At 45.7% G+C, this 23839-nt stretch overlaps 1 protein-coding gene across 6 annotated transcripts; it reads left to right on the top strand.

Moving 5' to 3' along the window:
* Positions 1-3984: 3984 nt before the first annotated feature.
* Positions 3985-23701, top strand: SPN (sialophorin). 6 transcript variants are annotated; one of them, XM_077917010.1, is made up of 3 exons: positions 4099-4275; positions 11702-11820; positions 20669-23701. In XM_077917010.1, exon 3 carries the CDS (start codon positions 20739-20741, stop codon positions 21996-21998), a length of 1260 nt encoding a protein of 419 aa, XP_077773136.1. In that variant the 5' UTR covers positions 4099-4275; positions 11702-11820; positions 20669-20738; the 3' UTR covers positions 21999-23701. The 6 variants fall into 6 exon arrangements, 5 of the variants coding, with proteins under 5 accessions (XP_077773136.1, XP_077773133.1, XP_077773134.1 ...); XM_077917007.1 differs by having other exon boundaries at positions 4101-4275; positions 11702-11861; XM_077917008.1 differs by lacking the exon at positions 4099-4275 and adding an exon at positions 10607-10716 and having other exon boundaries at positions 11702-11861.
* Positions 23702-23839: the final 138 nt, after the last annotated feature.

Raw genomic sequence — 23839 nt, 5'->3', positions numbered from 1 at the left:
TGGGTGCTCAAGGCCCCAGGGAGTTGGTAGCTATGCGGGAGGCTTTTCATAACATGTTTAGGACTTTTTAAATATCGGAGCTGTATTTGATTTGGAAGTTTTATTTGTTGCACCGCTCAGACTTTTAAATACCACGATTAAAAGAGACGACGGTTTTAACATGGTTCGCTGCTCTGAACTGTGCTTGTTCTCAAACAAATATGCCAGCAGACGCAAGTTCCAGTTAATACCTGTACTCATGACTGATAACCGCACACACTTAGCATCTTTCTTTTTTTCTTCTGCTGTAACCTGTCAGGAACATAGAAGAAGGTGTAAAGCATAGATGATGCTCACTCCAGTGAGGAAGGGAGCCCTATCTGGCAGGGGAATTGAAAGTGACTAGTCTGTGAGGGAAGGCCCTTCACTCTATGCAGGAATTATGACTTTACCTCAGATGTGAAACTGACAAGGGCCTTCTACACACTTGGCCTCCTGACTAGGGCCCAGTTAGATGCCTCCATCTTAGTTTTTGTTTTTTAAGTAAAGAAGCCGTGGGAAGCTGCCTGTTTGAACTGACAAATGGGAGGTTAGGGCTGCTTTGCATCTGAATTTTTCTGATCCAAAGCCATCCTTGAGTGAGTGGGTTACAGGAGGGATTTAAAATAAATGATAATTGTGTGCTTCACAAATGAGGCCGTCCACATGGACTAAAATTATGTAGCTGCACCGCTGCTCTCACCCCCTCTGACCCTCACTGGCAAAATGGGCCCACTGGCTCAAATCATGACGCCAGATCAGTGAGGATTGCCTTATGACCTGAAAATATGCCCCCTGGGGCACCTTGACTTCCACACGCACACCAACCCCCAACAGAGCAAGGGGTTGTATGTGAATAAGAAGCACATTCTGGCCACATTCACACTGAAAGCACTATGGCGCCACTTTAAACAGTCATCATGGCTTCTTCCCCTGAAGCATCTTGGGAGCTGTAGTTTGTTCAGGATGCTGCTGAGAGTTGTTAGGAGAGCTCTGTTTCCCTCACAGGACTAAAATCCCTAGAGCGATTTAACAGATGATCCCTTTCACAGGGAACTCTGGGGACTGTAACTCTGGGAGGGGAATGGGGGTCTCTTAACAACACTTAGCAGCCTTATCAAACTACAGCTCCCAGGATTCTCTGGGAGAAGCCATGACAGTTTAAAGTGGTACCACAGAAATTTCAATGTCTCATGCGAATGTGGCCTCTATATGTTCTGGAAGCAGCCACACCAAGCACTGGCCCTCAAGATATTTGGCTGGGCTAGAGGGCCTGATCTTACCCTAGATTACCTGCATCTTTTCTCAACTATCTACTTCTTGCTTATATTAAGAAGCAGGCTTTTCAGATATAAACGCGCCATCACATCCTTCGAAACACACTAGATGCAGATTATCTCGCAAAACCTTTGCAGTTCACATGCCCAGCCTTTCCTGTGGTTGGTCCTGTGGTGTCTTCTATATTTATCTCAGCTCCTGCTGTACTCAAGCCATTCTCAGGTTGTCAAAGACCTCTCCTCCTCGTGTTTCTTTTGTTTTTCTTGCCCCACAACATTTAAGGACAGGCTAACATGCCAAAATTGAGCAGGAGAAAATCTTTCCTTCACACTTTCCCCATACCTGGATAAATTTCTGCTAAATCTCACCATTTTTTAGACGGTTGCTAATGTCACAGGACATTAGTCAGTCTACATCTCAATCCCAAAGAAGGGCAGTGCCAAAGAATGCTCCAACTACCGCACAATTGCACTCATTTCACACACTAGAAAGGTTATGCTTAAAATTCTACAAGGCAGGCTTAAGCAGTATGTGGACCGAGAACTCCCAGAAGTGCAAGCTGGATTTCGAAGGGGCAGAGGAACCAGAGACCAAATTGCAAACATGCACTGGATTATGGAGAAAGCTAGAGAGTTCCAGAAAGACATCTACTTCTGGTTCATTGACTATGCAAAAGCCTTTGACTGTGTCGACCACAGCAAACTATGGCAAGTTCTTAAAGAAATGGGAGTGCCTGATCTCCTCATCTGTCTCCTGAGAAATCTCTATGTGGGACAAGAAGCTAAAGTTAGAACTGGACATGGAACAACTGATTGGTTCAAAATTGGGAAAGGAGTACGGCAAGGCTGTATATTGTCTCCCTGTTTATTTAACTTATATGCAGAACTCATCATGCGAAAGGCTCGGCTGGATGAATCCCAAGCCGGAATTAAGATCGCCGGAAGAAATATGAACAACCTCAGATATGCAGATGACACAACCTTGGTGGCAGAAAGTGAGGAGGAATTAAAGAACCTTTTAATGAGGGTGAAAGAGGAGAGCGCAAAATATGGTCTGAAGCTCAACATCAAAAAAACGAAGATCATGGCCACTGGGCCCATCATCTCCTGGCAAATAGAAGGGGAAGAAATGGAGGCAGTGAGAGATTTTACTTTCTTGGGCTCCATGATCACTGCAGATGGTGACAGCAGTCACGAAATTAAAAGACGCCTGCTCCTTGGGAGAAAGGCGATGACAAACCTAGACAGAATCCTAAAAAACAGAGACATTACCTTGCCGACAAAGGTCCGTATAGTTAAAGCCATGGTTTTCCCAGTAGTGATGTATGGAAGTGAGAGCTGGACCATAAAGAAGGCTGATCGCCGAAGAATTGATGCTTTTGAATTATGGTGCTGGAGGAGACTCTTGAGAGTCCCATGGACTGCAAGAAGATCAAACGTATCCATTCTTAAGGAAATCAGCCCTGAGTGCTCACTGGAAGGACAGAATGTGAAGTTGAGGCTCCAATACTTTGGCCACCTCATGAGAAGAGAAGACTCCCTGGAAAAGACCCTGATGTTGGGAAAGATGGAGGGCACAAGGAGAAGGGGACAACAGAGGACGAGATGGTTGGACAGTGTTCTTGAAGCTACAAACATCAGTTTGACCAAATTGTGGGAGGCAGTGGAAGACAGGAGTGCCTGGCGTGCTCTGGTCCATGGGGTCACGAAGAGTCAGACATGACTAAACGACTAAACAACAACAAAAATGTCACAGGAAAACGGACAATCCCACCAATAATCCCTGCCCACACTGCTTACTCTTTCAATGAAGTTTTTCAGAGTTTTTAAATAAGTTTTAACTGGTTTAGACGGTTGGTTTTTAAAAGTGATTTTAGAAGTTTTAGAATAAGGAATTGTATTCTGTTATTGAATAAGTTTTGCATTTTAAAACTCATTTGAATCACAGCACCAGTCACAAGTACAGGTAAAACGGGGTTTGGACCTGCCCTCGATGCTAATCCTATTTATTTAGGAACATGCACCATTTTGTTCTAGAAAAAGATACTACTACTATCTCGAATAATAATGTATGTCTCATATCAGTTTTCTGGGCAACCAGTGGCTTTGGCGGGTGGGGAAAAATAGCTTTTGAACAATGTAAGTTGCCAACATTTGGGGGCCGGTGGGCATATTTGGAATTTTGAGAAAGTCTCCTTGGGTGCCAGTCACACAATGGCTGCTGGGTTAGTGTATCGCCAAATGACTTTGGTGACGGGCCCATGAAATGCTCATGCAACAGTCAGCCCATTGATGCAAGGAAAGGCACCTACATTAGCTACTGCCAGATTCACTCAGAGAGAAAAACTCTATGAAGGTTAGTCTAGTGCCATCATACACAACACACAACTGTTTATTGTTGTTTAGTCGTGTCCGACTCTTCGTGACCCCATGGACCAGAACACGCCAGGCATTCCTGTCTTCTACTGCCTCCCACAGTTTGGTCAAACTCATGCTGGTAGCTTTGAGAACACTGTCCAACCATCTCGTCCTCTGTCGTCCCCTTCTCCTTGTGCCCTCCATCTTTCCCAACATCAGGGTCTTTTTCTCTTCTCATGAGGTGGCCAAAGTATTGGAGCCTCAACTTCAGGATCTGTCCTTCCAGTGAGCACTCAGGGCTGATTTCCTTAAGAATGGAGAGGTTTGAAATTCTTGCAGTCCATGGGACTCTCAAGAGTCTCCTCCAGCACCATGCCCTCTCCATAGCGGTTGCCGAATAACGGTGGCACCATTCTCTGGTCTGGATGTTAAGATGCCGGGAGGAGGGCCTGGATAAAGCCCTCTCACCACCCGCAGTCCAGCGCCGATAAGGAGACAGGCAAGGGGAGATAAGCAGCCGAGGACGTCAACAAATGTTTGTCGCCTTGCAGATGTGCAGACGCTCAGAGAGGGACCTTGCTAGCCTAGTCTGGACGCAACTGCTCGACAAGACCATTGGCAGGTATGGCGAAGAAGCCACCCCACTCGCCCCCAATGCACCCGCTTGGTCTCTGCCAGTGCTGCCCTTCCCTGATGGTTTTTGCTTTTCAAAAGGGTGGGGGCGGAAACAGGGTTGGGAATGGCGTTTTTCAGTGGGTAAGGCTTTGCTCAATTCCGAGTTCCACCTTTTCATCTCTTCTTTTTCTTTCCTGTGATAGAGGAAGGCAGGAATTTGAATTTTTAATTTGAATTTGAATTTTTAGCTGTGTTTATGTGCGTGCATGCCCACAATTTGGACTCAGCTTCAAGCAGCAAAAAGTCTCAGGCCAGCGCTGCGTTCCCCGCAGGACAGCCTGTGGAGCTCTGGCAAGGGTCTTCTGCAATTTAGCAGCTGAGTGGCAGGTAGAAATTCAACAGGTGTAGTATGCTGCCCTTCATGCCAGAGGAGGGGAGCTTCTACCCACAGCAACCAAGCGCACAGAAGCTCTGCCAGAAAGGATGTTTCAGCCACAGATAAATCTAATGGGGCTAATAAAGTTATCCAGTCTTTCTCTCCCCGCTGCTCCCCAGCTGCCCTCATGCTGAAATAGGCTCCTGTTTTCACCTGTGGGGGCCGGTCATTGCCTCTTAGCCTAACCTACCTAACAGGGATGTTGTGGGGATTAAATGACGAGGTGGGAAACCATGCACACCACCTTGAGCTTGTAGAAAACATGGGATATAGAATAATAATACTGATAATAGTATTAGGTCATAAAGAGATGCATTCTGCTGTTTACGAAAAAAACTCGTGACAAACCGAATTAATAGTAGAACAGAACTTTATCCTTCACGAGGCCTGGGAGCCTGCAAAGCGTAGTAGTAAGCTCTCCAGCAAGGCCAGCCCTCTGAATCACTTGTTAAAGTCGGGTTAAAGTAGGGTTGCCGCATTTTAAAAAGTGAAAATCCGGACACAAAATTGGTTGAGCTTTCTTATTAAAAAAAATTAAGAGCTATTTTTAAGGAAATTCGCCAAAATATACACTTCTGACATGGGTCAGGATTTCCCCAGACATTTCAGAAATTTCAGCAAGGGCCTGGCTATGTATGGAAACACTATCTTAAAGGGGCCAACTGCCAGATATTTAAATGATGCTGCGTACATTGCAGGAGGTGCCTGGCAGTTGCCTACCAACAGTTGCCATTGCTTTATTATTACTAATATTCTGTTGGGAGCCACCCAAAGTGGCTGGGCAAACCCAGCCAGATGGGCAGGATATAACTAATATATTAATATATAATATGAACAATTGGCCAAGGAGATAGACAGGTCACCGACAGTCAATGTTAGTTTTAATTTGCAGCTATACATATACTAACTATACATATACATTTACACATGCAAAATCCTCATAAATCTATGCCATCTTTTGTTTGCTTTCTGGGCCACGGAAATGACAGATGCCCGGCCTTGCCTGGTGGCGGCGCCAGCCGTGAGTTGAAAATGGAGAGCTGACAGCTGTCTAGAAACGATAAGATTGCCACATGATGAGGAAGGCCTGTTGAAACATGGCAAGTCCAGCGTCTCAGCCGGATTCTGCACGCCTGGCCACATTCTAGGATTCACCACCTGCACCCTTTTAATATGTTGAGCTGCGGGTTGCGAATACTAATTAAATGTATTTAAAATATTTCATCCCTCTGGGCACCTGGTGCAGCTGCTTCCCTGCATTCCCACAGACCAGGTTACGGCAGGGAATCAAGCCCTCGGACCACCTTGATACCACCTAAATAGGGCCGTGTCCCCAAGCGCTGTAGAAATCCTCAGTCCAGATCCTCGGTCAGTTGCTGCATGGGGCAAGTGATCTCTCTGGAAGCCAGTGGAGACAGGCATCGCCATCCTTGTTGATGCATGAAAGGGAAAGCTCATCTCCACCCAAACTCTGTCACACGGGCAGAGGCCATAACGAAACCCTTGCAACTGGAAAAACACAATGATGGGGTTGAACTGTAGAGATGGAGAGGAATTCATTCATAACAAATTAGGTAGAAATTCAAACGCATCAGATTTGCGTTTTCCAAACCAATGAACCAAACGCCAACTACCCTTTCAAACTTGTACTTCTCTGATTTAAAAGCCTATGAGTTGAGGTAGCTGCTGGCTGCCCTCTCTTCTCAATGCATGCCCTTGGATATTTCTTTCCCCCCATTTATTTATTTATTTATTTATTTATTATTAATGTTGCAATACATATATCAATGGTTCCTCTTCATCCTGGAGAAGAGTGACTAGTGGAGTGCCACAGGGTTCTGTCTTGGGCCCGGTCTTATTCAACATCTTTATCAATGACTTGGATGATGGACTCAAGGGCATCCTGATCAAATTTGCAGATGACACCAAACTGGGAGGGGTGGCTAACACCCCAGAGGACAGGATCACACTTCAAAACGACCTTGACAGATTAGATAACTGGGCCAAAACAAACAAGATGAACTTTAACAGGGAGAAATGTAAAGTATTGCACTTGGGCAAAAAAAAATGAGAGGCACAAATACAAGATGGGGGACACCTGGCTTGAGAGCAGTACATGTGAAAAGGATCTAGGAGTCTTGGTTGACCACAAACTTGACATGAGCCAACAGTGTGACGTGGCAGCTAAAAAAGCCAATGCAATTCTGGGCTGCATCAATAGGAGTATAGCATCTAGATCAAGGGAAGTAATAGTGCCACTGTATTCTGCTCTGGTCAGACCTCACCTGGAGTACTGTGTCCAGTTCTGGGCACCACAGTTCAAGAAGGACACTGACAAACTGGAACGTGTCCAGAGGAGGGCAACCAAAATGGTCAAAGGCCTGGAAACGATGCCTTATGAGGAACAGCTAAGGGAGCTGGGCATGTTTAGCCTGGAGAAGAGGAGGTTAAGGGGTGATATGATAGCCATGTTCAAATATATAAAAGGATGTCATATAGAGGAGGGAGAAAGGTTGTTTTCTGCTGCTCCAGAGAAGCGGACACGGAGCAATGGATCCAAACTACAAGAAAGAAGATTCCACCTAAACATTAGGAAGAACTTCCTGACAGTAAGAGCTGTTCGACAGTGGAATTTGCTGCCAAGGAGTGTGGTGGAGTCTCCTTCTTTGGAGGTCTTTAAGCAGAGGCTTGACAACCATATGTCAGGAGTGCTCTGATGGTGTTTCCTGCTTGGCAGGGGGTTGGACTCGATTGCCCTTGTGGTCTATTCCAACTCTATGATTCTATGATTCTATGATATATGAAATCTTTACATAATGATACATATACTTTATATTCGTAAATTCATATTTTCATATTTCATTATGTACCAGCATTTATCCATTTCTTATTTCTTGCCCTGTGTCTTTCTTCCACCCCTGCGTGACTTCCTTGTTACTATTTTGTAACTTTATTATTGAGATTGTAATTTTGTATCTTAATAATTAAACATTCAATCTTATATATCTGATTAGCTTAACTTAACTTTGTGAAATCAGTCTATACATATCAATAAAGTCTTGTTGGAGCATCTTTTGGTCATGTATTCTTCTACACATTTCCATTCCTGTTTGAGATTTTGATTAGATTCCACTCTAATTGCTGTCGTCATTTTTGCTAATTCAACCCAATTAGCTCTTGGATATTTCTTTTATGTTTTGTCCTCAGGTTGCTGTTCCTTGTTGCTCCGCTGCCTTCTGGAGTTCTGACACTATGGAAACAAGATCTCTTCTCAGGCAGATAATGGGCTACAGCATGCCTTTGGGCTTCCTTATCCTTTTGGCCGTGGCCACAAATGGTGATGAGAATGCAACCACACAACCTCCAGACAAATCTTTGTCTCATCCCCCTGTTGCAGCTAATGAATCATCTCAAAATGCAACCGCTTCGGAGACAATTCAGACGTCCGGAGAAAGTGGAAAGAACAATACCTCTGGAGAAACCTCTGCTGCCTTGAAGCCTCTTTCCAAAGAATTGAGTGCAGCTGCAAAACGGCCTCCGAATGCGACCATCAGCACCACTGAGAGGTCACCTGGCAAAAAACCAAGCGCAAAACCAGGACAGCCTAAGGGAGAAGGAGAAATGAGGGCACCGCCTAAGTTAGATGAGAGGAATTCAACCCAAACCCATGGTAACAGGGACTGTGGGGCTGGCTGCCGACCATCAACTACCACACCAGCTGCAACAGCTGGATCTGGTGGTCTTACAGCAAGCCTTGGAATCATCATGGCAGTGGTCCTCTCTCTCCTGCTCTGCTTCTGACCCTCGTCTGACCCCCTTGGTTGACGTGGGGCTTCCAAACCATGAAGCCCGCTCACTCAGGGATGTGGTAGGATTGTAGTAATGCTGAAAATACGCCCTGGGACATCTCCTCCGCTTCCAAACACCTAAGCCCCAAATATAGTGTGTGTTTGTGTGAAATAAATTCTATGTTTTTTGAAAGAATCGCTCTGAGATCAGCCCTTTAAGCTCTCGGACTGTGTTACAGTGGTGAGACTGTACTACTCCTCTGTTACCTTCCTCTCACCTCAAGAGTTTCATATGTACACCAGCGCATCCTTGAAGACCTAGATTAACCCGTCTAACTTTGCAGTTTAACCACCCAGCCGTTCCTGTGTTGGTCTTGCCTTATCGACCTCCTTTTGTTGTTCAACCGTTGCAGTTCATGGGCCCTTATCAGGCTGCCCCAGACAGGCATCCCTTCTGTGACTTTCGTTTCTTCGTGCCCTGCGGCCTGAAACAAAATGCTGCCATGCCACAACTGAGCAGGTGAAAAGCTTCCCTTTGCGCTTATCTCGGTGCCCGGAGAAGCCTTTTGCTCTGCCACCCCTGCTGAGGCCCCAAATGAGCCGGACATCTCATTTGGAATCAACCATGGGGAGGGGCATTTTTTTTCGAGACTGCAACAGGGGAGAAAAGGCTTAAATTTGCCTTCCCAACACACCACGCTGACAGGGTCCACCATGAAGCCCAAGTGCCGTGGCAGTTCATCATAAGATTGTAGCATTGGAAGGGACCCCATGGGCCATGTAGTCTGACCCGCTGCGATGCAGGCATCTCAACACGCTGTCTCCCATCCAATTTGAAACCATACTGGGCCCTGCTTAGCTTTGCAAATGTGCTAGCAGTTTTCTTGCTATGCCACTAGGGGTGGGGTGTTTGTTCAGGGGCTGGGCGCACAAGGCCCTGGGTCCAATTCCTTGAATCTCCATGTTTTGGGCCACAATTCCGGGGTAGCTGAGCAGGGAGTCCCATGGGGGAACATAGTGGTTTGTCTAGGGTTTCCACCAGGGGTGCTTTCAAGCCTGGAGATGCTGGGAATTGAACCGGCAAAGCAGAGTTTGCTCTGCCACTGAGCTATGGCCTTTCCAAGGTTCAGCTCCCTCTTCCAGCTCAAACGCATAATGGTGGCCCAGTGTTGAAGACCCTGGAGAGCCCATACTGCACAAAGGGTACAAGACTAGGTGAGGTGGGCCAGGGGCTCAGTGTGTGCTTATTTTAAAATAGCCCTGAATTCTACTTCTGAAAGTGAAGCATCTATTTATATTGTCTTTATATTGTCTTCCCAAGAGTCGCTTGGGAAGAAACCAAGTCTTTAGTGTCATCAGCTCAGTCCTGGGAATACTCTGTCAACAGAGATTCAGTAGGCACCTTTTGTTTCAGCTTTTGAAAGCCCGCCAAAAACTTTTCTATTCAGTCAGGCTTATGCAGGCAATGAAGAATGCATCTTTTCAAAATAGTTGGCTGATTTCTGATATGTGTGTGATTATTTATATGATTGTTGAAAATGACTGATTTTTTTTAATGAATAGTGGAATATATAGATATTAAATACAAATATATAAATATTTTATGATCAATCAAATGAATAAATATTATTTGGGGAGTGTAGAGGATATTGGGGAAGGGTTTTCCTGATCATTTGAGTTTGCTGTGGAATCATGGGATTCCATTTACTATTCAAAGGATTTTGACATGTTGTACTTCCTGGTTTCCTCAGCTGTACTATAAAATAAATAAAACAGTATTGTAGATGATAAAATTGTTTAAAAAAAAATCTTTCTTACCTGCACCGATGATAGTCATTGTTTGGATGGGAGGCTTTTATCCATTTCCACAGTCACACAATCAATCAATCAATCAATCAATCAATAGCTGAACTGGGATTCACACAGTCACAAAAACAAATTAACTGAAAAAGCCTCAAATAAAAAAACGCAAAATAAATAACAAAAACAAAAGCACCAAATATAAGCTCCAAATATCACCTTAGAACACTGCAGTCGAAAATGGAAGGCTTGAATTACAATTGGGGGGGACGCAAAGTAGCAGCGCAACAGGAAACACACAGGGGGACACAAAACGGAGCACATTTGGCTTCCAAAAAAAAGTTTGGAAACCAGAACACCCACTTCCGGTTTTGCAGTGTTTGGGTTCCAAGTTCTTCTTTAACTAAGCTGTTCAAAAACCAAGGTACCACTGTATTAGACAAACCAGAACCAGGCTGCAGACATGGGGCAGGCCAGAAAGGGACCCAGTCTAATTACAAACTTAATTCCACTTACCTGGGAGTAAACTCCCTAGAGTGCAATGTACTTTCCTTCTTAGAAGACAAGGTTAGTCTGGTAGTCCTACATGCACAACACACAAGATTTGCATACATCCGCCACAACACTGGTGGGTACAGAGACTGGAGGTAACAAAAACGTTTTGCTGCTTGAAATGGGCCTGTAGCACTTGGGCCAACCATTTAAATCGGGGATGGGGATGCTGTGCTTCTCCCAATGCTGTTGGACTCCAACTCCCATCAGCTAGTCTGATGCTCTAACCACTGCACCACACTGACCCTCTCCATTGCGGATGGTGGAAGTGCAACCACCGAGATATTCTCAAGTCTGGATGTTCTAGAGGAAGACTAGAGAAGTCACACACCCAGACACATACCCCACCCAGTCCCACAGCAGTAAGGGGAAGATGTGCAAAAGAAGATAAGCGCTTGCCAGCTTCAGGGAGCCTGTGGTTGGCATACTGATATCTAGATGAATAAAAAGGGACGTTACTGCCCCAGTCTGAGCAGGACGAAAACCACCATCCACTTGCACGGCCAGTCTGCTTGCCTGGCAGCCCATCAATCTCACTTTCCTCGGCTGTTCTGTGGTTGTGCCTTCCTCCGCTGTGGATGCAGGAAGCGGAGCTGAGCAGGGGCTGATCGTGCTTGCTTACTGCTGAGGCAAGTGCACTCTGCATGAGCTCTGAGGCACCCTTTCTTCACGTCGGCTGCCCTAGCATTTTGTGTGGGAGGGTGGATAACTTTGGTGGTCCTTGGTTCCAAGAGCCTCTCGGTCTCCCCACATGTCCCAACGTGGGCAGGCCCCTCTCACACCCGCGATGCATTGCCAAGCTGACTACACCACTTCCTCTCTCTCTGTGCATTTAACGGTCGCTTCTTCTTTTTCAGTATTTCTCCACCGCCACCTCCTTCTTGGTTTCATTCACTCCTTCCTGCCTGGCCAAACAGAATATTGGTGAGGCGAAGGCAAAGCTGAGGCCTGCCCCACAAGAACCTTCCCTCAACAGGTGGGACCAGCGTTGCGTGAAGCCTTCTTCCTAAGCAAAAGGTAGAGGGGAGCGGGATGGTGGGGCATTGGTCATTTGGGATAGAGCAAAACTGCAAAGTATCGGGTGGAAATGGTTGCGGGGAAGGGGGGGTGGCAGCTGCGGAAATGAGAGGTGATTTGTTAAAGTGTGTTTGTTGTATCGTCCACCTGTCATCCCTCGAAGGAGTTCTGTTGGGCATCTATTTTATCTTCACAGCAGCCCTGTGAGGTAGGTTAGTGACCTGCCGAGGCGGGATTTGAACCTGGCTCTAAATCAAACACTTTGTCTGCTAAGTAGTCTGCCCCGAGCTGGGATTAAGAGCTGAAAGAACAGTGGAAAAGAGGCATCTCGACTAAGTGGCAAAATAGAGAAATCTGCTTCAGGCAGGACCATGATATAGAGATGGGGAAAGGCAGGAATTTGAATTTTTGAAGTGCCGGCCCTAACAGAAGGGAGGCGGTACTTCTGGGGCTCAGCTTCAGGCGGCAAAATGACTTGAGTTAGCACAGGAGTCTCCACAGGACTAAATCAGGTTTATGGTCCTGATTTCACCCTTATAATCTAGGCAGGTATATAGTTTTATAGTCTACAACCACATTTTCCTTCCTGGATGCTGGATGCATTTCTTAAACTCTTTGCTGCTCATGCCGAAACGTGGAAAGTCAGTGAGCACGCTTTTTCTATAGTGATAAGTCACAGATTCCATGCTGCGTGGATGAGTGAAAGTGCTGCGCAGCCCTCAAGTTTCCCCTACACTCGCCTTCAATTACGATATCTCACAGTAGATTCAGAAGAGAGGCAGTGGAGGAGACACAACGTGCACGCTCTTGGCATCTCCTGTCTGAGCCTCCTACACAGGAACTGACAGAAGATGGTCCATTGTGGTGAGATGGGGGGAATCCCCCTCCCAAAAACTGCAGGAAAAGCACTCAAAGGACGAGTTTCTTCCAGGGCAGCCTCTCATAGCACTTTTCTGGTCCCTCGAGGGATGGGATGAGGTAGAAATTCAGATTTTTTTTGCATTCTAATGAGAAACTTCCTAATCCACGCTTCTCAAGCAATGCACAATTAATTATCTTTTGGAATTTGCACCTCTCCAGATTTTGCAGTGTAGATCCCCAAACCGAGAAGGTGTGCAAAAATGCATATGTTAGTGCTTCTCCAATTTTCCACCTCCCACATGAATTGTTGAGGGTCTTGGCAGACCACTTGATGATTTTTTTCCCCTGCCTGCTGTAGAAATTGCAATGCGCTGTGCTAGACGCTGCATGATTTTGAAATGCATTTTTGTTGCTGCTTTTATTTGTTATACTGTATTTGATTGTACTGGACTTTAAATTCCATAGAATTTGATAGACTTCAGAGTGCAAGTGTCCTTTGCGGAGATGGCACAGACCACCTGAATGAAGCTTATGGGCCACTGGTAATCCGCAAACACAATATGGGAACCCTGTGTTAGGCACAAAAATACATACGTTAGCAAAGATAATGTAGAAAAATCCATTGCATTATAGGAAATTGCTTACAAAAAAAAAAAGTGCCCAATAGTCAAAATTGCATACCTTTTAAAAATATGGGGTTTTTTGGAGAGAATTTTGCACTCAAAAAACTGAGGAATTTCCATGAGGATTTTTTTAAAAACAGATTGCAATTTGCTGTGGAAATGCAAAGATGTTAATTTAAGACTGAGGAACTGAGAGAAACTGAAATGGGCAGATATATTCATTCTTTATCCTTAGGGAGGAGGATAAGCTGCTCCAAGGAATATTATACCAGGATCTTCCCTGACTTGGAGCCTGCCCTGTGGAGAGACAACAAGGGAAACACATGAAATAGGTGTCCAAATGGCACTGCAATATTTTTTTAGAGGGTTGGGCCTAGCAGTGATGAGGCAATGCTTCAGGCAGAGAACTGCCGTGGGCTGGAACAACCCTGATCATTCAGCTTTCTTTCTTTCTTACTTACTTATATTTTATTGCTTCTATTTCTTTTAATTATGGCAGTATGAGAGAAACACTAGAAAGAGAAGCAGCAGGCTGTGGCAGGAAGAGGGAGCGGCCCTTTCCATCCACCCGCCTTACACAACTGCCACCCGGCCCCTCCTCTCCCCAGGTTCTCTCAGCGGTCAGCCATTTTGTGGGGCGCACACAGTGAGGCTCCTTCCATTGGCCTCCTTTGACCCATTTTTGTTTTACGTTCCTTCCATGAGACACATTGTGGTTTCCTGCTGAAAGGCAGGATAGAAATATAATAAACGTATATACAGTGTTGCAGCACACAGGCAGCATTTCCACACAATTATCTCATTAAGAGAATGTCTCAACATCAGACTAGGATACCTAAAGGGCCGTCTCCTTTCGTAGGAGCCTGGCAGCTTCTTAAGATGAAGGAAACGTTCGAGGGTGGAGGGTGGCAAAATAACACGAGCCTCTGAATTTACAGTAATTCTCTAATGGCCATAATTACTGTGGTGCCAAAGTGGTTGGCAGGGATATTTGGACTGGGCACAGGACTTGGTACGTGAGGGAAATTCTTCAGCTGCAAGTGGCAGCAGGCAGGGCCTTGGGCAGTGCCAGTTTAAGATTTCAGAGCAGGCCTTGGCCAAGATGTCCCTCAATGGGCTTCAGCTTCCACTGCGTCACCCAACTCCCTTAGCAATACCACTTGCCCTTGAAGTATTCCCCCAAATACTATGTCATGTGCTCTATCTTAACTTTCCAGACTCCACCCTTGGATGTTTCTTTCTGGAAAGCCTAGCCTGGGTCTTCCCTGTTGATATGGAAGAACAGCCAGGTTCCCATGAGAGGAAACGGTCCTTTGTCTGAAGAAATCTCTTCATGGCCACCACCAGTTGCCAGCTTCCTATTCAACAGGCACACACATACACACATATTCCTAATCCCAGCTCTGGGGCATGGTGGAGGTGTCAGAAGTTGATATTGCATACCCCACAAGTGTTCCAGGAAAAAATGGGGCATCCTTTTTTTTTTATCATGAGAGAAAAGTGGCCATTTTGGTTGCTGTGATCTTGCATGGTTTTGCGGCGCAATCCCCCCACCCGCGGAAAAGCGCTTTCTTCAGGGCGTGATAGCACATGGTATCCCCAAACATTCGTTTTTGGGTGCCTTGCCCAAAAGAGTGTTTTTTTTTTTTTTTTGGAGGGGGGGGAAACCATGACCATGATGTTCTCATGATAAAAAATCGGAAAATGCAGCTCAGGAAGATGGCATCCTGGATTTTGGCTTCAAGGCCTTGGAGGGTATGGTATGGCTGGGCAGGTGTCACAGCCCATTCCTGACCAGGGGACTAACCGCCAGCCCTGGCTGCCACCGCCTTTTGCTAACCTTCACTGAGTGAGGAAAATGTGACAAATGAGCTGAAGGAGTTGCAGTCTCTGCTAGCCTTTCCCTCTGGGTGGGCATGAGGACGGAGCCATTTGCTTGCTCTCTTCCTCAGCATCAAGCCACCATGGGATTTCAGCAGGTTTTGGGTTGACTCCTACCGTCCTTCTTACAATGGTATCCCGCCTTTTTCTGATTATGGAACTCAAGGCAGTGTACATGTAAGTTCTCAGCTGGTCTCCCATCCAGGCACTGATCAGCACTGAGCCTTCTTTGCATCCATAAGGGAGTAGACTCATGTGCCTTTGGACCACACCAAGAGCGGACTTTGCTCTTTCAGATTTCAGTGGCATCCTTTGCAGGGCCAAAATTTGACAGCCCCACCTCTCACCTTCCATTCTGATCTATTTGCTATATCATAGCTACACCGCTCCCTATACTCAGCGCCCAGTGCTTCCAAATCTGCCTCTGACCACACCCACTGGATCGGGAAGGAATGATGGGTATATCTGCCCATTTTCAGTTTCTCTCCATTTCTCATATCTTCAACTCTTCACATTTCCACATCAACTGACAATTTTTTAAAAAGAGTCTAGTTGAAAATTTCAGTGCTAATTTCTCCTAATATACGTATTTTTATTTTTGTATGCAATTGTGCCTAGTCTACACATTTTTGCAAAGCAATTTCCCCCAATAGAATGCATTTTTGTACAATATTTTCACCCACATGTGCATTTTTTGTGTGCACACTTTGCTTCATTTCTGTACGTGTGACTCGGCTGGAGAACCGTGCTGCAAAATTGGCAAACTGCAAAGCACGGCTGCGTTTTGGTTCATGTATTGTTTCAGAAAGTGAAAGGTTCGCCTTTAAATGAGGACAGGATTGAATGGTTCCTCCTGCCCCCTAGCTGCCCGTTAGTACCGGATGGCGAGGTGGCGTTGTGAGCGGTTAGCTCTGCCGCTCGTACTACAGGCCACTTCCGTCAGCAAAGTGTGTTATTCTTCCTGAGTGGAAAATCCTGGGTGTGGCCTTGCTGGGTGGGGAGATTTTGTCCCTCCGAACCATTGAGTTGGGCAGCCTCACCGGCTAGGCCACGGCTTGGATGTTCACCAGTCTGGATGGCTGTAAAAGAAAATTAGACCTTTTCATGGAGGCAAGGCTATCAATGACTAGCTATGGTGGTGACTCTGTTCCGCCTCCGCTGCTGGAGGCAGTAATACTGTTGGATACCAGTTCCTGGAAACCACAGGAGGGTTGCACTCTGGCTGCGTGTGAGAACAGATGCTGGATTAGATGGGCCACTGGCCTGATACAGCAGGCTCTTGCCACAAAAGAGCTCAGGCATGATATAACTCTGAAAAATGCACAAGCACAGATGAGATTCCAAAGATGGCAACTCCATTCTAGACTCTTCTCTGGGTTTTTTTTTCTTTTCCCAAATATATGCATGGCATTTATACAGAGCCTCTCTCCAGGTCCCGAACAGCCTGGTCTGATAGGGCTCATCTTATATTGCAGCTCCTGGGATTTTTAGTACTCAATGCATGGGCTCTGCCGCTGAGCTCTTGAGCCATCACTCATGCAATCTGCATAATAATAATAATAATAATAATAATAATAATAATAATAATTGTACCCTGCCCATCTGGCTGGGTCTCCCCAGCCACTCTGGGCTGCTTCTAACAAAGATTGGAAGCTTCTGAAATGTAAAAAAAATGCTCGTGTCTATAATGCATTCAAATTAAAACCACAAGGGAAATCTGGAGCATGGAAACCTGTTCGTATGTGGTCTTCCTCACTTGTCTTTCTCAGCTATCGGCTCGTTCCACACCTTCCTCTTCCGATCCCTGCTTCCTCCCCCCCCCCCAAACCACATCAGCCTTGCTCCCCGCCCTTTCCTGTCTCTTTCAGTTCCTCCTCGCTCAATTTGATTTGTGGGGTAAGACTTGAGAAGGCTGCAGAAATAAACTGGTCCTGTCTCCTACTTTACAGAGGACAGCAGCCCTTTGTTTGAATGGCTCCTCTGTAGGAAGGTGTGTCCCGTCCAAGTGGCACAGTGTGCTAATTCTAGATCCTGAACCCTAATAAAAGAGATCCCTTCAATCAGGGGTGGGGAACCACCAGCCCATGGGCCAAACCTGACCTGCCAGAGGTCCCAATTTGGCCCATGAGAGCTGTTTCCCCCCAAACCATGCCCAGGTGTGGCTTCACAGGAACTACTGGGAGCTTAAAGGAAATTCCCGCTTGTTCTTTTGCCTGAAGCAAGATGTGCTCCTGTGCCTTGTTGTGGAAGCATTTTGTGGGCTATACGAAGGAGTTTCCCTCCATGTTGTTGATACCTGAAAAATCTGAGCTTCTATCTCCGCCTCTATCAGCTGATTTTTTTTGGGGGGGGGGGGAGAGAAAGACACACTTTTCCAGCCCTTTGTTCAGTACTTCCCAAAGGGTCAAGCACTCCACACTGGGGAATAGATATAGGACACAATATCGACCTAAATCTCTTGGAGAAACACTGGAAAAGAGATTTGAAATTTACCACACATTATTCTCTGAAAGAGAACTATTTGAGAATGATTCATAGATGGTATTTAGTTCCGAGTAGGTTGGCTAAGATGTATAAAGCTGAATCAGATACGTGTTGGAAATGTAAAGAAATGGGAGGAACTTTTTTTCATATGTGGTGGACATGCAGAAAGGTAAAAGAATATTGGGAAATGATTTATAATGAGTTGAAAAAAAATGTTTAAATTTACCTTCCCCCAAAAAACCAGAGTCTTTTTTGTTGGGAATAACCCAGACAGAATTTCCCAGGTGCCAGAAGTTTATTTATGTATGCAACAACAGCGGCCCGTGTTCTCTTAGCCCAAGAATGGAAAGTGAGTGAGGTCCCATGTAAAGAAGATTGGCAACTTAAGATGTTAGAACTTGCAGGCTTAACACACAGAATAAGAGAGCAAGAAGAATATATATTTAAAGAAGAGTGGAACATATTTATTGAATATATGGAAAATAATGGTACTCAGCTGAAAACACTGGCAGCATTCAACAGAGTAAACAATATTTGATTGGTGTAAAAGTGGAAAATTGATTTGAATGATTATAGTAAAATATGCAGGAATGTGTGATATGTAACATGAACCATGGAAGGAGAAGAAGGGAAGTCACTGGATATTTTAAAGTTTGTAAAAAATAATAATTAAAATGTAATAATTAACTGAAAACTCAATAAAAATTATTTATTAAAAAAAAAAAGCAAAGGGTCAAGCACCAACAGTCAAGCTGGCTGTGGGGTGCTTGGGAACCCCACACAAGAGATTTTGACAGGTGGGAGGAACAACCTGCCTGTCAGTCACATGAAACCCCAGTGATGTCACATGATTGACAAATGGGCTGTCCTGTCCACCTGTTGACACTGGGCAATGTTTTGCCACCTACCGTAACTGCTTAACTGGCCATATAGCATGAAACACACAATTAACATTTCTCTTCTCAGCCCCTCCCCATCATTCTAATTTTTCAGCTATGCATATAAATTATATGTGCCATCATTTCTTAACTTTTTTTGAGTGATGCATTTCCTCCTTTTCCGGTGATGCATCGGTTGCTGCCCTCCTGCAGATGTATGTGGATTTCAGACGTGAGAAATGTGTCTGCCTGGTAGGAAGTGCCACTCCTTGTGGTAACCCTTCCTAGAACGGTTGTAGGCAGTTCTGCCCTCAACCAATCCCCAGGCACAAAATAGTGAGTGCTCCTGTCCACCATATTCCTTAGGAATTCCTCTTGATTGGAGCCCCATTTTTTTAAAGTTCTCACGCACCTGACTTGAAAATACTGCTGGTTCATTTGTTGTCTGGTTTAAAAGAGAATTCGCAGATGCCAAGATCCATGTTTGGCACAAGTACTCTTTGGTAAGAGAACCCAAGCAGAGATTTAAAATTTTAAAAAATACACAGCAAAGTAAAGCGTGGAAATATAGGCTGTTGGATCTTTAAAATATCCCCTTCTAAGATGCTTCCTAAGTCCTCCTCTTCCCTTAGCATAGAAAGAGACTACATGTTTGGCAAGTTAAAAATGGTTTGCATACAAAATCTTCAAATACTGTATCAGGTTCATGTGCTTTCTCATATAGCAGTCAGAAAAAGACAGGCAGTAAAACTAAAGTTCTAAAGTGGTGAATGTTTATTTGCCTAGAAACAAAAGCATGGCTTGCAGAAAGCCATGAAGCTAAGCTGGAGCAACTAGCTTAGCCTCCTTACTTGCAGGAGTGCAAATGGTGTAATGGGAAGAATGAAAGCTTGATAACCCTTTCTCCCAAGATAAGAGAGAGTGACCTAAGCCCGGCAGGACAGCTTACTCTATGGTCTTAACCCCTCCATGCATTAATTAGAGTTAAGCACGTTGGTTATATGGGACTGAGTATCCCACAAATACATCCTTTTATTCATCATATGCTTCTGTCCTTCTAGATTTGCATACAACTCTCTTTCTTTCTAGCTATCTATATTTTTCTCTCTTATCCAGAGCCGTCTTTCCCATTGGACTCAGTGGTTCGTTGCGCCAGGGCGCTGGCCTCTCAGAGGCGCCCTAACGAGTGGGGGAGCTGCGCGGCTTTGCCGGCAGCCTCCCCTTTCCCTGCACGCCCGCCAGCTGCGCCCCGCCAACTATATGGCTGACAGGCGTGCAGCTCCCCCCCCCCCAATCCTCTGCATCTGCTAAAGATGGCCCTGCTCCTGGTTGCTGTCCTCCTCCTGCGCAGCCTTCCTGGGCTACCTTCTCAGGCGGCCCGACACTGGAGAGCATGTCCGCCAGCAGTTTTCCTGCTTGATTGCCACCATCACGCCAGGGATGGGGGTGGTGGGGGAGGCAGAGGACATTTTCCACCACCCCCTCCCTTGTTTTGGAGTTGCCGGGGGGGGGGGGGCGGCAGAGGAATCTTTGCAAACGGCACCAGATATGCTTAAGATGGCCCTGCTCTTATCCAATGTATATCATGTTCATTTCAAAGCCGCTGGGGAAGGTTGATAGCACAGTGGTTAGAGCATCTGCTTTGAGTGCAGAATGTCCCGGGTTTAATCCCCAGGGCTGGGGAAAAGATCCCTGTCTGAAATCCCGGGGAGCCATTACAAGTGAGTGGGGACAGCACTGAGTTAGATAGACCAAGTGGTTTGACTCTGTATAAGACAGCTTCCTTTTATGTTACTAGCGAACAGCTTTTACATTAAAGCAATACAAATCAATTCACCAAATAAAACTAGTTTGCAAGACTAGAGAAAGGGTGCGGTCAGCTCCAGACCTTGTTAAATGCTGGAAAGGAATTTTGCTGTGGGGTGTCCTGAGCATGAAGTCCCCAACCCATCAGAAGGATTCACGGGTCCCTAATTTTAAAAACCCAGGTGTTTAGATATTCTCTTGCTCCCCTCTCTTTTCAGTGCAATCTTCCAGGGGGAAAAATGTTTTTTAAAAACTTTTCACATTTTGTTCCCAGGTTGCTGTTCCGTGTTGCTCCACTACATATCACTAGCCAAGCAGGCCCTGCCCTCTGGAGTTCTGCCGCCATGGAAACGCGATCCCTTCTCAGGCAAATAATTGGCTACGGCATGCCCTTTGTCATCCTTATTCTTTTGACCATGGCTGCACATGTTGATGGGCAAGTTTCTGCTACTTCAGACACACGGCCTGTGGGGACCACCATCTTTCCCCCCACGTCAACTTTCACAACTGAAAGGGTGGGCACAGAGCTTGCAACCTCTGCCTCTCCAGCCAAGCCTTCAGCTCTCCCCTTGTCTCAGCCCACTGCTGCAGCTAAAAAACTGTCTCTAAAAGCAGCCACTACAGAGACTGCTCTCCAAGATAGCAGCACAGATGAAGATGAAACTATCACCAACAATACATCAGGCCGCCATCCCTCTACCGGCCCTGCGATCAGCCTTACCACAGAAGCAGCTGTTGTGGGACAAAAATTTGCAATCAGCCCTACCACAGAAGCAGCTGTTGTGGGACAAAAATTTGCAATCAGCCCTACCACAGAAGCAGCTGTTGTGGGACAAAAATTTGCAATCAGCCCTACCACAGAAGCAGCTGCTGTGGGACAAAAAACTGGTACAACCAGTGGCATGGCAAACCCTCTCAATACAACAACAGCCCCTCTCGAGACTACCGTTGGGGGTATATCTGGCCTCAAACCAAGGTCAAATTCAAAACAGACTACCAAGGGTGAAGCACAGCCAAGTCCGAAGCCAGAACAAGATGTGGTAGATGACACCAAAACAATGGACAACCGCACCCATTGGCCTGCTCAGTGGCCCTCAACCACCACAGCTGTCCCCCAAACAACAAGCCCTGTCCTTGGCCCAAGAGCAAGTTCTGAGAAGAGCCAGACTGGAATAATTGTGGCCGCTGTCCTCTGTGCCCTTCTGTTCCTGATCCTCTTGACTGCCGTCCTCCTTTGCAGGCGAAGGCGCCGCTCTGGCTCAACCAGCTTCAACGAGGGGTGGGCAGGGCAGGTGGCGCTGCCAGACGACTCGGCCTTGGATCGTGATGTCGAGCAAGGGGCAGCGCCTGCAAAGGAAGAGGAGACCAAGCGCAACACACTCATCACGTTCTCCGGCAAGCGTCAGTCGAGGGTGCCTTCGGTGGCCATGGAGGAAATAGGCGAGAAAGGAGAGAGCGGGGAGAACCAGAAACTGCTTTGTGGAGATGCTGGCGGAGGCTCCAGCCCAGAGGCTTCTGGGCAAGCAAATGGTAAACTCCCAGAATCCACCATGCAGTCCTCTCAGGAGATCGTGTTCCCTCCACCCCCAGCTAACCAGGAGTAGCCTCTTCCTAAAAGACCAACGGAGGACACACTTCTTATGCCCCTTTCTACCCCCATTCCAGTATATTAGGACACTCCATTCCCGGTCCGTTCGGAGCTGGTGGAAGGGCGGAGGAGCCCAGGAGAGAAACGCTTGCACCACCAGTGTTTCCGACCACATCCTTTTTCCTGTTTGTATGGTATCTGCAAGGTAGAGACAGTGATCTTAAACCAGGAGTCCTGGTTTCCCAGCCACCTTTAGTTTCACCAAACCTCTTTTTCCTTCTAGAAGACAAGGGGTTTGAGCTGTTGCTTTTTCGCAGCTGTGCAGAAAACACCTTGGTGTGGTTGTACAGGTGGAAAATCCAGGGCTACAAAGAGGAGGGAGGTTGCGCTGGAGAAACAACGGCCTTCTATTTGTAGCAGAAAGTCTTGGTTGCCATTTTCAGAAAGAGGGTAAATTGACGACGTCAAATTTGCTGCAATTTTCCACAATGTCGAAAACAGTTGTGGGCAATGAGCCCTATTATCAGAACCAGTTTGCAGGGGACTTTTAACGCAGAAGTGCGAATAGGCTAACCAGTTATTGCAACCCTATCCAGGCCAGTGGGCATGTAGGTTCATATGGACACTCTTCTCATTTAATTCAGCTATCATCCCAAATCTTTCCAACCAGACAGCTTACTGCTTTGTATCATATCAAAAGTACATCTTTTCAAGCAGCCAGTGAATGAATCTTTATTAGCTAATTCTCCAAGATCTGTTGCAGGGTAAGCGGAGTATAGATGTTCATAATTTAAAGTAGACCACAAATGGGAGGAGTATAGCTGGAGTAATGGGCAATATTTATTTCTGGATAACCATTACAGTTAAGTGGGTTTTCAGGACCCATTATTACAGATTGTTGCCTCTTAATATGCTTCGGTCATTCTTTTGGACCAATTATCAAGGCGTTGAAATGGGTGGGATGTGGGTTCTCCGTGATTTATTTCTAACTCCCTTGGAGTGAGAGGCAACAATTTCCTGAGAGGTAGATACATTAGTGTGCAGCAGCAAAAGCAACAAAGAGGCTTAGGGCACTTTTAGAGACAAATGGATTAATAGCAGCACAAGCTTTCGTGAACTTGAATCCTCTTTGTCTGATGAAGTGGCTTCTAATCCACAAATTCTTATGCCACATGCAAAATTTGTTTGCCTAAGATGAAAGAAGCCACACTGTTGTTTTGGCTGAGATAACATGTGGTAATCATCTCGCACTTATTAGTACAAAATAGTTAATGATACTTTTGTGAATAGGCACTTAGGGAAACCAAACCAAAGAATCTACAAAAGCTTTTTACTGGTTTTCTGAAAGCCAGTGTTAGGGCACCACAAGATAGATGCTTTAGAATCCTCACAGAATTACAGGTTCCAAAGTTCACTGGAGGAGAAAACATGGCAATTATCCTGGTTTTGGTCCAGTTTAGATTTCTGCTGCAGGTCATAATCTGTGACAGTGTTTGCCCGCACAAGCCCCAATGAAACAAATAGGAAGACCTGTGCAAGAAGCCATCTGCCATTTCCCCTACTTGCCTCTCCTCCATTCACCCTCTGGATAACCCTGTCTAGTGTTCACTATATGTTCAATTGCTGTTTGCATCAATTTGTTGTGTTTTTTTGCAGAGATTTATTTTTGTGTGTTGCCATATCAAAATATATCAATAAAGAAGTTTTACTTTGGTTTAATTTTTTGGAGTGTGGTTTGGAACGATGTCGAAACCCACTATTTCAATCAGTTCCGAGTGACAATGTGACTGACACGCAGTAGACCCATCTTTTTATATTGTATAATACTAAAATTCAGGTTACAGTGGTACCTCGGGT

Source organism: Podarcis muralis, chromosome 13 (genome assembly GCF_964188315.1).
Source record: "Podarcis muralis chromosome 13, rPodMur119.hap1.1, whole genome shotgun sequence".
NCBI lineage: Eukaryota > Metazoa > Chordata > Lepidosauria > Squamata > Lacertidae > Podarcis > Podarcis muralis.
This window is presented reverse-complemented; position numbering and strand designations above follow the sequence as displayed.

Coding starts and splice junctions, on each gene's coding strand:
- SPN (XM_077917010.1), top strand. CDS start 20,739: ATGGAAACGCGATCCCTTCTCAGGCAAATAATTGGCTACGGCATGCCC.